Source organism: Staurois parvus, unplaced genomic scaffold, assembly GCF_062004578.1.
Source record: "Staurois parvus isolate SC_StPar_1 unplaced genomic scaffold, SC_StPar_1.0 ptg000996l, whole genome shotgun sequence".
NCBI classification, from domain to species: domain Eukaryota; kingdom Metazoa; phylum Chordata; class Amphibia; order Anura; family Ranidae; genus Staurois; species Staurois parvus.
In genome coordinates this window covers 641,957-655,988 of record NW_028318792.1, presented here as the reverse complement: position 1 = coordinate 655,988, position 14,032 = coordinate 641,957, and the positions used below count along the sequence as shown (strand labels likewise).

General features: G+C 39.1%; 1 protein-coding gene across 1 annotated transcript in view; it reads right to left on the bottom strand.

Moving 5' to 3' along the window:
• Window positions 1-3,919: 3,919 nt before the first annotated feature.
• LOC149441382 (cytohesin-1) overlaps window positions 3,920-14,032 on the bottom strand; it is a 76,808-nt gene continuing 66,695 nt past the window's right edge. Inside the window, exons 12-13 of the mRNA XM_089657416.1 lie at window positions 12,162-12,316; window positions 3,920-5,870 (exon numbers count right to left, since the gene is read on the bottom strand). Coding sequence (XP_089513542.1) covers window positions 5,792-5,870; window positions 12,162-12,316 — 234 coding nt within the window. The 3' untranslated portion in view covers window positions 3,920-5,791. The remainder of the gene's footprint in view (window positions 5,871-12,161; window positions 12,317-14,032) is intronic.

The following is a 14,032-nucleotide window of genomic DNA, read 5'->3' as shown; positions in this document are numbered from 1 at the left end:
GTCAGTTGAGCTAGCAGATCTGATTCTTGCAGAAATGGACTTTGAGCTTGATGCAGTTAAATATTACACTGACAGCAAAATTGTGTTAAGTTATATTCACAATACCTCCAGAAGATTTTATGTGTACGTCTCAAACAGGATAATCCGTATTAGAAAATCCACTAATACAGATCAGTGGCATTATGTTTCCACTAGTCAGAACCCAGCAGATCACGGTACCAGACTAATACCAGCAGCTCACCTGAAACACACCAACTGGTTCTCAGGCCCAGATTTTTTGTGCCATGCAGATATAAGCAAGCCACCTGAAGCCAAGGTAATTGACTTTTTTGAACCGAATTCTGACACTGAGATCAGACCTGAAGTGACAGCCTTTGCAACTAAAGTGCATGAACACTGGTTGGGCTCACACAGATTTGTCAGATTCTCAGGATGGAAGTCTTTGGTGAGAGGTATAGCAACACTTATTCACATCAATAAATCCTTTTCCAGCAGCACTGGTATAGTATACCTCTGACCTGTCTCAGATTTAGTAGTCCTTTTCCAGAATAAAAAGTTACCTAGTTAAACATTACAGTATTTCAAAGATATATAGTAGTAGTGGTATATATTTATACCAGGCAGGGAGTGTTCTGTATATTGTATATTATCATTGTGCTGACTAGTGAGCCATCTGTTGGGCATTCACTGCAATTGCACCCTTGTATAATGAATGAAAGGAAGGGTTTGTCAAGAATAAAGATTCCCATAAACCAGGGGCAGGCAACTGTGGCCCTCCAGCTGTTGGTGAACTACAAACCCCATCATGCCTCTGCCTTTGATAGTCATGCTTGTAACTGTCAGTTTTTCAACGCCTCATGGGACTTGTAGTTCTACAACAGCTGAAGGGCCACAGTTGCCCACCCCTGCCATAAACTATTGCAACCATTTCAGCTTTTAGAAGAACACCAATGAAGGTCTCCTCCATTCTCCTTTTGATACACATGTGCCTGTAAGTCATTTTATTGTGTTTGTCAAAATCATATACATAGATAGATCACATTTAAATGTATTCAATGTGATTTGTAGGTAGCGGTTTGTATATAAGGCGTTCATTGTATACATTTGTAATAGACATGTGTACAAGCATATTGTGATTTCAGTTTATGTGATTGTAATGCAGTTTTACAGAACTATTCACAATAATACATTCAGTTTTGGAATGAAATTCAGCACTGCTTCTATCAGTTTTGTTAGCTAGCTGTCGACTAACCGTTAGTAGAACAGCATATGTCGTATAAGTCAGTTTTAAGTGTAGAGAGAATTCACTAGATATTTATTTTATATTGGTGATCTTCCTAATTTGTACTTTAAAAGAACTCGTACCTTGAAAGCATACTGTAATCTGTGATACCAGTAGATCATAAAGGGTAGTAGAATGCGCTCTGTCCTCAGACTAGCAAAACACTGAGCTGCCCGAATGACCTTATGCTTCAAGCACCTCCACTTGACAAAGTCACCATTTACACCAATAAACTGTGTCATGGCCACAGCAGGCTTCCACGACCCAGAAGTAGCTCCTTTCTCTCCTATCCCTGTTGCAGCTCCTGTTGTTCTTGGGATGCTCTTTGCTTCCTGTATAAAGCTTGAATTTGAAGCCCATGATGGGTCTATTTATGACAGATGGATGAAGTATATTCATGCAACAACTTTGAATTTTTGTGGAGATTTATATTGGGGATTTTTGCAAGTGATGATGTGACACCTTCATCTGTAAAGACTTCAACTCCGGAATGTTTTACCCCTTCATGACCAAGTTATTTAGCACTGTGCTACTTTAACTGGTAATTGAGTGGCCATGCAACACTGTACCCAAACAAAATTTATATCATTTATTCAAACAAATAAAGCCTTCTTTTGGTGGTGATTGCGATATAAATGAAAAATATTTATAAATACAAGGGAGCATTAAAGAGCCAATAAAAAGCAGCTAGCACAAGAAATGAACCCCTTCATCCACAAAAAAATTAACATATAGAAGTGCAGCGGTGAGCGATCAATTAGAAATAAAGCATAATATAAACATAAGGTGTGCTCATGGGTAATATATATAACATCTATATATGTGAAAGTCCCAAGTGAAATGTCCTGGGTGAAACAAAAAAATCTTCAGTAATACGGTGTGATGACCAGTAATCAAAACATATATAGGAGGGGAATGGTGATGCGCTACCCCAATAACATATATGATAAATGAAATTAATAGGATGATAAAAATGCAGCAAGTAAACAAATAACTGAGTGGATCATGAATATGCCTCAATCTCGTGAATATAGCACTACCTCAAAATGTATGAAGTGAAAAAATGAACCATCATGGAAATGGCAACAAGTGAACAAAAAATTAATAAATGGGCTCAATGCGGTGAATATAAACACACTCGTGACCTAATAAATAAATGATAAAGGTACTAGATCATATAAAATCACATGACATAGAACACTGTGTGCCAAAAACAATGTGAAGAAACAACAAAGTGACTAAAAATCAATATAATTGTGCACAATCCAAAACAACTCTGTGTTCATTCAATAGGTTATAACGTCCAGTGATCATTGCAACAAAGATATCCGCCACCAGCTAACGTGCACGCTCACCTCCACGCTGCGACCCCCAGGGGTCAACACACTTTAATGTAGCACTCTGGAAGGCAATCCTAATCACATTTAGTGGTTAAGTGATTATTTAGCTTATTTAGCTGCATGCCTGGATTCCCACTATAATTTTTATTGTATTGTAATATATATCACCCAAGGGACTCTGGAAGGCAATCCTAATCACATCTGCACCCTTGGCCGTAATCCAGGAAATCCTCTTGGTGGAACCAAACACTCTCATACATGTACTAAAAGTGGTGGTATTCCCTCACGGAGGTAATCAGCCAATCTCCTCTCAGGCGGTCCCCATATAGAAGGTTAGAACAAAAAAGATTCCCATAGTGCAGTAGGCTTGAAACATTTATTGTAAAAACAGCCAGAAAAACACAGGGTCCACAGATGCGCAAGTATAAAACTGCAGAGAACACACACGTGTGTACTTGCATGGGTGTACCAAGATGGCGGCTGCCGTCCGTACCGGAAATAACGTCACCACGCTTCCATCCAAGAAGTTCTGCAGTATAACATATCCAATAAAAATGTAAATAATCAAATTTCTTTATAAATTTTGGCCAAAATGTATTCTGCTGCATGTCTTTGGTATAAAATACCAAAAAGTTTATACTGATTGGTGAAAGTTATAGGGTCTTCAAACTGTGGTATATATATTGGATTTTTTACTTATACTACTAATGGCAGTGATCAGCAATTTATAATGGGACTGCGATAGTGTGGCAGGCAGTCTGACACTAAGGGGTTTATTTACTAAAGCTGGAGAGTCCAAAATCAGACTCCCTTCTGCATAGAAACCAATCAGCTTCCAGGTTTCATTGCCAAAGCTTCATTGAACAAGCTGAGGTTAGAAGCTGATTGGTTTCTATGCAGAAGGGAGTCTGATTTTGGACTCTCCAGCTTTAGTAAATAAACCCCTAACTGACGCTGGGGGGAACTAACTGCCATTGACATCACCAGTGACACTAATACAGTGATCAATGAAAATACTATATACTGTCACTGTACTGATGACACTGGCTGGGAAGGAGTTAACATCTAGGTCGATCAAGGGGCTAAATGTGTGCCTAACAATGTGTAATGTGTGCTGCTTTTACTAACAGATCTCGGTTTCTTAAGTGGTTATTTAGTGGTTAAGTGATTATTTAGCTGCATGCCTGGATTCCCACTATAATTTTTATTGTATTGTAATATATATCACCCAAGGGCCATAAAGTTGCTGCGAAGAGAAATTGATCATTCTGCATACAAAAGAGAATAGAGTCCTGAATGTGCTGAATTATTTATTGAATACTAAAAGGTAAATTACAAAAACCAAAGCAACAAAACGAACTTACAGATATAAATTATGCATGGGATTTACATATGTACCCAAATGGATTTCTCCAATACAGCAAATATACAGACATGCTAGCAAATATGTAATTCACCAACAAATGACATTTATAATATGTATTGAACAGATAAAAGGGCAGTGGAAAGACTGATGGTATATAATATTTCTAAACACATAACATTTAGTACAACAGTATAAGAATTACATATAGAACATTTCTATGTTGCCTATAAAAAGTCTTTAGATCTAGATTATTAAAATAGTACCATTTAGTAAGTAAAGGTCAATAGAAAAATAAATATGTGTTAAAGCAGACCAAACCCACAGTGGATTCAAGGAATTTCTGTGAAAATGTATTTGGAACATATCACTAAGGTCCCATGCACACAGGGGTCACAATGGGGTTCTCGCTGAGCCCCCATGTAGACTTGGCACACATCACCTCTCAGAGAGATCGTATTAAAATAAATGTGGACAGAAACTAGTGGTCCAGTGTATCCATACTGCTCCTCTGGGTGTCACTCACATCTGACTGAGTGCCAGTCATATGGTCTGGCATCAGCGTTTTAAACACAAGATTTGGTTTGCTTCCACATCCAGCTTCTCTGTATACAATCCTGGCTTACAGAATTCCTTAGTATCTCCTTTGTTACAGAGTTTGATATGGTAACCAAAGTAAGTGCCCATGTTCTGTTGCATATATGCTTTAGGCAAGACTTCGTACCTGCAGACATATCCTGTGCTTTTTGTACCTTAGCTGGGTACATGGCAAGCTACACAAGCAAAAATGGCTTTCAACCTTTTTTCACTAAATCCCCACTTGACTGTCAAATGCAGCACACTCAGACATCACGTGATGAGGTGGCTTCCCATTATATGTAACTTACAAGCCATATTATGAGTCAGACACCTCTATTTAAAGCACAATCATTGAAATAAGAAACTGAGTGTGGTATGAAAACCCTGGTGTCTGTCTCTAGTAACTTTTAAATTCAACCAGCATGTAAAAGAAATCTTTCAGTGTATGGAATCTCTTCTCTTCAAGATCCAGAGAAAGACTTTTCCTATGGTGTAGGTCTCCCCCGCCCACAGTGTGAAAAAGAAAAGCTGTCATTGCACCATTAGTAAGGATGGGACCAAATGGTCTTGCCTTATCTATTGGAGAATTCTGAGCCAGATGGAACCTCTTCTCCATAAATGCAGCAAAGTAAATACGTTACTAGTAAGGCCTCCCAAGTTTGAACCAGCACTATAGACTGTAAAACTTTAGGACTGGCACATGGTCCCTCTAACACTGCAGAGAACACTGATGCAACCTTTACCCTAGGGAAATGAATCCAAATATAAAAGCAGCATTCATTACAGATCCAGATGCCTTTGACATTAATCTTTGTAGCAATATCTACCCTTGTGACTGTACAGGGCAAACTCAGTTTAACATCTAATCACTTTGCATTAATGCACTTGTTGCCCTTGCAGCCAGTGGTAGAGACAAAAAAAAAACAAGAGCAGCAATCAGAACTCCTAGAGGTTGCAAAGACCTTTGGCCATTTGCCATTTTCAGTACAGAACTTACTGGTATCACCTTATTGTGTTTTCCATTTGCAGCCTCTAGAGAGCAAGGAAGCAGGCAATAACATTAAAAGCTTTAAGATTATTTGGTGTTGTGAAAGCAAAGACATTTAAAAGGTGATAGCGAAAACTGAAATATTCCACCACAAGCTAGGTGTAAAGATTGTCAATGTAAATCAAGGACATCAATTACTTCCAATGTCCTCAGAAGATCCAGATTCACACTAGGACAATCTAATGTCTTTTTAATGAAGACACTTTCTTCTTCCGGGTAGCCAGCATTTCATAGAATGGGTCTTTGCTGATGGCAGCTCTACAAAAAAGACAAACAGAAGGATTGAATGGATGAAGCTTGTTACATACATCATGTGACTATTCAGCCTTTTTTTAATACTGTCATTTTTCCTTCATTCTAAATGTAGTCTTTTTTGTTTGGTCGACCTCAATTATGGCCAGATCTTTTAGAAATGTTTTTATGTATATGAATGGAGGAAAACTAAGGTTCCCTTTTGCAGAAGTAAACTCCAGCCTCATTTGTAGTTACATTCTAGGGATCATGGAATCCCTCCAAAGGAAATGTGGTATGAAAACTCTCTTCAATTGAGGCAAAAGCAACAGCTGGCACTTTTGGTTTATATGTGGTACTAAGCTTGTCTGGCCCTGCACTCCATGACTATTAGCAGTAGTACAGGTGACTGATAGTGGGGGCAACATAATAAATTCAATGCTGAGGCACTCAGATGATTAAATGACACTCAGTGACATTGTATGTGATGATGAAAGGCATCCTCCAATGCTGCCACGAAGGAAAAAGCAAGCAGTCTATGGCCCTCTTAGCTTGCAAAAGCTAAGCTCCCCACAAGGGCAGATGTATAGTGAAAAAACTATTTTGTAAGTACCTTTACATATTGTACATATATGATACAATGATTGTTACAGACGTGATTATAAAAGACAAGTATTGTTAGATATATTTATATATATTTGGCATTGTCCAAACCTCTGTACATTACATACATAGTTACATAGTCTGGCTGACTTTGGACACAAGTCCATCTAGTTCAACCATAAAAAGTAAAAATAAATAAGCAAAAAAAAAAATGTATATCCTATACTTACAGTTGATCCAGAGGAAAACAAAAAACACCATCAAAGCATAATGCAATTTGCTCCTGCCAGGTTAAAAATTTTTTAAAAAACCCGCTCCCCCCCTCACTCCCCAAAGGTACAAATCCTTAATGGGGAGCGGGGGACAAAGCATTATAGCGGAACTTCCCCTTTTGGGTGGAACTCAGCTTTAAGGTGAATAACTCTACACCGAGTTCACTATATGGACCACTTACAGTGGGGCAAAAAAGTAATTAGTCAGCCACCAATTGTGCAAGTTCTCCCACTCAAAAAGATGAGAGAGGCCTGTAATTGGCATCATAGGTAGACCTTAACTATGAGAGACAAAATGAGAAAAAAAATCCAGACAATCACATTGGCTGATTTGGAAAGAATTTATTTGCAAATTATGGTGGAAAATAAGTATTTGGTCACCTACAAACAAGCAAGATTTCTGGCTCTCACAGACCTGTACCTTCTTCTTTAAGAGGCTCCTCTGTCCTGCACTCATTACCTGTATCAATGGCACCTGTTTGAGGTTGTGGACAGGTGTCTCTTACACTGATAACAAGTTCAAACAGTCACACTCAAAACTCCACTATGGTGAAGACCAAAGAGCTGTCGAAGGACACCAGAAACAAAATTGTAGACCTGCACCCGGCTGGGAAGACTGAATCTGCAATAGGCAAGCAGCTTGGTGTGATCAAATCAACTGTGGGAGCAATAATTAGAAAATGAAAGACATACAAGACCACTGATAATCTCTCTCGATCTGGGGCTCCACGCAAGATCTCACCCCGTGGGGTTAAAATGATCGGAACGGTGAGCAAAAATCAAAAAAAAAAAATCAAAAAAATGCTTTGGGGCTGTTTCTCCGCAAAGGGACCAGGACGACTGATCCATGTACAGGACAGAATGAATGGGGCCATGTATCGTGAGATTTTGAGTGCAAACCTCCTTCCATCAGTAAGGGCATTGAAGATGAAACGTGGCTGGGTCTTCCAACATGACAATGATCTCAAACATACTGCCCGGGCAACGAAAGAGTGGCTTCATAAGAAGCATTTCAAGGTCCTGGAGTGGCCTAGCCAGTCTCCAGATCTCAACCCCATAGAAAACCTTTGGAGGGAGTTGAAAGTCTGTGTTGCCCAGCGACAGCCCCAAAACATCACTGCTCTAGAGGAGATCTGCATGGAGGAATGGGCCAACATACCAGCAACAGTGTGTGCCAACCTTGTGAAGACCTACAGGAAACGTTTGACCTCTGTCATTGCCAACAAAGGTTATATAACAAAGTATTGAGGTGAACTTTTGATATTGACCAAATACTTATTTTCCACCATAATTTGCAAATAAATTCTTTCCAAATCAGCCAATGTGATTGTCTGGATTTTTTTTTCTCATTTTGTCTCTCATAGTTGAGGTCTACCTATGATGCCATTTACAGGCCTCTCTCATCTTTTTAAGTGGGAGAACTTGCACAATTGGTGGCTGACTAAATACTTTTTTGCTCCACTGTATGTATTTATACATGTTGATCATATCCCCCCTTAATCTCCTCTTCTCAAGAGAGAAATTTGTCTAATCTTTCTTCATTGCTGATCTCCTCCATGCCTCGTCAGTTTGTTTGCCCTTCTCTGCACTTTCTCCAGTTCCCCAATGTTATTTTTGTGAATTGGTGTCGAACAAATTAACTGCATATTCCAGATGAGGTCTTACTAATGATTTGTAAAGGGGTAAAATGATATCTCTCTCTCTGCAGTCCATAACTCTTAATACAAGAGAGGATTTTGCTCACTTTAGAAACCGCAGCTTGGCATTGCATGCCATTATTAAGCTTGTGATCTACCAGAACTCCCAGATCCTTCTCCACCATTGATTCCCCCAGTTGTACTCCCCCTAGTATGTATGATGCATGCATATTCTTAGCACCCAAGTGCATAACTTTACATTTATCAACATTAAACCTCATTTGCCACATAGTTGCCCAATTAAACAGTGCATTGAGATCGGCTTGTAAGTTGGAGACATCCTGTAAGGATATTATTCCACTGCACAGCTTGGTGTCATCTGCAAAGACTGAAATGTTACTTTTAATACCAGATCATCTATAAATATATTAAAAAGTAAGGGTCCCAACACTGAACCTTGGGGTACTCCACTGACAACCCTAGACCAATCAATCAGAGTATGAATCATTAACCACTATTCTCTGAATACGATCTTTTAGCCAGTTTTCTATCCTTTTACAAACTGATTCTTCCAAGACTGTAGAACTTTAACTTACACATTAGCCATGTTTGGGGAACTGAGTCAAATGCTTTTGCAAAATCCAAGTATACCATGTCCACAACCACCCCTCTGTGCAAGGTTTTTCCCACCTCCTCATAAAAAGAAATCAGATTTGTTTGACAACTTCTGTGTTTCATAAAATATGTTTTTCCAGCAAGAACTCATCTATGTGGTCATTTATTAAACTCTCCACTTCCCCACTATAGAAGTTAAACAGGTCTATAGATACTTGGTAAAGACTTTGATCCCTTCTTAAATGTAGGCCTCACATTGGCCTTATGCCAGTCCAGTGGTACTATGCTAGTCATTAAAGAGTCCTTAAAAATTAGAACTAATGGATTTGAAATGACGCAGCTCAATTCTTTTAGGACATGTGGGTGTATGCCATCCGGTCCAGGTGCTTTATTCACCTTTATTCTGTCTAAATATTTCTGGACCATATCTATTTTGAGCCATTGTGGATCATCTGGAGCGGTGTCAATACAATGCCCATTATGGACAAGAGCTCCCCCATACGCCTTTGTATACACAGAGCTGAAGAAGGTATGTATTAAATTTGCCTTCTCATTGTCCCCAGTCACCCACTTCAGATTATTTTGTAAAAGGCCTACATGCTTAGACCGGACCTTTCTACTGTTAACATATTTGAAGATTTTTTTGTGCTTTGTCCAGCTATCTTTTGCAATCTGTCGTTTGTCAATTTTTTGTGGCCTTGATTTCCTCTTTACATTCTGTTATATTCTTAGTAATATTTAAAATTCATTTTTATATTTTTTTAAAAGCTCTTTTCTTATGATTTATAGCTTTTTTAAGTTGGCCGTCAGCCACATAGGTTTTGTTTTTATCCTTTTCAACTTGCATTACATTATTGTAGGCAATTTTTGAATGGAGGTCAAAGGGCAAAAGCCTTAAATATAAGGGCTGACTTTAAATTCCTGTAGATAGTGAAAAATGTCTGTTTACAAATGTATTTTGGATTGCAGGAAATTGAAAAAAATAAAAAACAAAACAGGTTTTTTTAAATAATGCAAAGTTAATTTATAAGGAATTCATTGTATGTGTCCTCAGAATATAGAAAATTCTGTAATAACTCGGATTACTTAGAGGGTTACTAGAGTCCGCTTTCTAAATATAGCCTGTTATGGATCTGGGCACTCCTGTCTACTAATGTCAGCTACTTAAATCTATGGTAACACACCTTAAATTTTCCCTTTATCCTGTCCAACCCTATGTTATAATTCGGAATGGTTTTACCTTTAAAATGCAATAAAGTACCTCTGTCTCCTAATACTTCCTGCCTACTCATGCCAATGTTTCATGCTGGTATAGGTGGTTAACAGTCACATTTCACTTAAAGCAGAACTCCACAAAAATGTTGTTTTCCCATGCAGTGGGGCTGTGCGCGCACTGCATGGGTTAACTGCTCATTTTGTCCAGGGGCACAAAGAAAGGCTATACTTACCCGATCCTTCAGATAAAAGTGCTCCCCCACGTCCAGTGTTGGACTGTTCCTGCTGTTCTCAATTCCAAAGCTGGTCTATGGGCATTATGACGTCAGAACAGTCCATGCTAGCGTGCAGGGGGCATGAGAGGCCGGGACCGGTCGTGCACTCAGAGGATTGACCAATTAGGCAAGTATAGCTCCACTCTCCTAACCCATAGACAAAAATGATCAATTAACCCATGCAGTGCCGACACAGCCCCACTGCATGGGAAAAAAAAAAAACAAAACATTTTCCTGGAGTTCTTCTTTAACAGACTGAGGAAAAGAAAGAGTGTCTGACCATGCCTGGTAGATTAAAGATCAAACTCTGGTGACTACTGCACTGCACAGTCATGCTTACATGCACTGTCCTGCTATAGCAGGAGGGATTAGAAAAGTAAAAATCGAGGTTGTTAGCATTATGTCCATCTGACTAAATATGTATTTTTGTAAATTAAACTGGACTTTAAATCCTAACAAAAGCCATATCACAGAGATTAATAAAGGTATCTTACTCAAACGAAATTTCTTAAAGCCAGCAGAGACAAGCTACTAAGCCTATTAGTTTGAATATGGATGCAAAACCATCTCTAAAGCTGACCAGAGAGGAGTCAGATTTTTCATCTGAATGGAAAAACTGACCTGAATGCCCCATCCACACATTCGAGGTCAATAGTGGAATCCTTCCCGCTGTGTCATTGTATTCTGAAAGTTGAGAGACTTCTCCGCGGTCAGAATACACCGATTAGCACTGCAGGCTATAGCCTGCAGTGCTGACCGAGCTGATTTCTTCCAACAGGCTGTTTGAACAGAGATTGACTGGTAGATTAACTTATGTTCAAGTGCCCATACATGGAATGAAATTTGTCAGGTCCCTGCTAAACCAGCCATATTTCTATTGATGTATGGCCAGCTTAAGACTTTTAAGAGTCAAATCAAATATCAACATCAAATAAAAAAAGAAGTGGTGAATTCTATTAAAACAAAGGTTGCCATTTCAGAATCTCTCCAGATGCCTCAATGGAATGCAAGATGGACAGGTATCCCTCACTCAAAGTCACCAATTAGAATTACATCAAGCAACACTGTGCCAAACAGATAAAAGAAATATTGTCAAGGCAGATAACATACACACACACATATATATATATATATATATATATATATATATATATATATATACACATCAGTTTACCAGTCCTTATTTGTGGGGCATTTGCTTTTTTTTTTTCACGGTTCTGCCTTTATTTTCATATGGTGATTCTGTCAGTAACACATTTCCTGTCCTAGGGTGACAACACTCACTCACTGTACAGTATCTATAGAGAAGCAGTGTTGTTGCCCTAGGCTGCACTCCTGATTGTTCCCCCTCTTCTAATCCCAGTTACATGGGGGGGGGGAGGGGGGTTGTTTTTCACAGGCTGGCCATACACTAGCAGAATTTCATTTGAATTCTACCATTTACTTACCATTAGTGGGGTTAAATAGAAGTTCAATTTCATCCTCAGTGACGAGAAAGTTTGAAGGATCAGGATGGAAAATATTTCTCAAATGTAAAAAGCAATCACAATTTTGAAATGCTATTAAACAACATTCATCAAGTCTTACCAGAATATACTGATAATTTTTGTATGAATGTTTGTACAAAAACCTACTAGTGTAGTTCCAGCTTTACTGTATAAATGTGCTCAGACCCATCACTGGACACTAGCAGCCACTTACTTTATGCTTTTTATCCACTCATCTTTTTCTTCTGCTGAAGGTGCGGAGATACGATACACTGTGTGATTACCCTCTACCACTCTTCCATCAGCCTCTGTCTTACAGGCTTTGATCACCTGGTCTTTGTTGTCTGGTATAAAGAGCTCAAAGGAGTTCTACAAAGAAAGAACAACAAAGTAAGCCATTCTATAAGTAAAAAATAGCAGGCACTGAGGAAAGGATAAGGACCAAGATAATTGTTGGACTGGTTTTTCTTGAAGTATGTAAGGAAAGGGAGTGTTGCATACAAATCCAGTCACAAAGAAACAAAAACTTAGGATGCAGTAAGTACTTTTACAAAATTAACCCACTGGTCATGGAACCTTATAAAAAGACTTGTGCAGTAATCGCACTATGAGTGTCAATGATTATACTGACAGATCTCAGAGGACCATCTCATGCAGAATCTGTGTACAAGATAATCTAGAACTCATTACAGTTTCACTGCAAAAGTTGAAACACATTTGCTTTCATTCTTAAATCTTGCATAACTGTACTGTAACTACAGGAAAACATTACCTTAAAAGTTAGCCTAAGTTTATCTAAAATCAAAAACATATACCTACAGTTAGGTATGTTTTGTCCTTTGTATTGATTCTTTTAGGAGAATCTTCCTCTGTACTAACCCCTAGCCATATTCTTTCTGTGCTGCAGGGGTTAATATAACTAAAGGTCTTTTAAGGGCTCTCATCAAGAGAGCCTAACTATACCTACAGTGAAGGAAATAAGTATTTGATCCCCTGCTGATTCTGAATGTTTGCCCACTCACAAAGAAATGAGTACTCTAAAAATCGAATGGTAGATTTATTGTAACACTTAGAGACAGAATAGCAACAAAAAATTCAGCAGAAATGCATGTCTAACAAATTATGCACTGATTTGCATGTTCATGAGGGAAATAAGTATTTGATCCCCTTCACAAAACATGACTTAGTACTTGGTGGCAAATCCCTTGTTGGCAATCATAGAGGTCAGATGTTTCCTGTAGTTGGCCACCAGGTTTGCACACATCTCAGGAGGGATTTTGGCCCACTCCTCTTGGCAGATTCTCTCCAAGTCTTTAAGGTTCGGTGGCTGACGTTTGGCAACTCGAACTTTCAGCTCCCTCCACAGATTTTCAAGTGGATTAAGGTCTGGAGACTGGCTAGGCCACTCCAGGATCTTAATGTGCTTCTTCTTGAGCCACTCCTTTGTTGCCTTAGCCATGTGTTTTGGATCATTGTCATGCTGGAACACCCATCCACAACCCATTTTCAATGCCCTAGCTGAGAGAAGAAGGTTCTCACTCGAGATTTGACGGTACATTACGCTATCCATTGTCCTTTTGATGCGGTGCAGTTGTCCTGTCCCCTTAGCAGAAAAACACCCCCAAAGCAGAATGTTTCCACCACCATGTTTGACAGTTGGGATGGTGTTCTTGGGTCATAGGCAGCATTCTTCCTCCTTCAAACATGGAGAGTTGAGTTGATGCCAAAAAACTCGACTTTGGTCTCATCTGACCACAACACTTTCAACCAATCCTCCTCTGCATCATTCAGATGTTCAGTGGCAAACTTCAGACGGGCCTGGACATGTGCTTTCTTGAGCAGAGGGACCTTGTGGGCACTGCAGGATTTCAATCTTTGTCGGCGTAGTGTGTTACCAATTGTTTTCTTGGGGACTGTGGTCTCAGCTGCCTGGAGATCATTGACAAGATCCTCACGTGTAGTTCTGGGCTGATTCCTCACTGTTCTCATGATCATTGACACTGCACAAGGTGAGATCTTGCATGGTGCACCAGACCTAGGGAGACTGACAGTTGTTTTGTGTTCCATTTGCAAATGATTGCACTA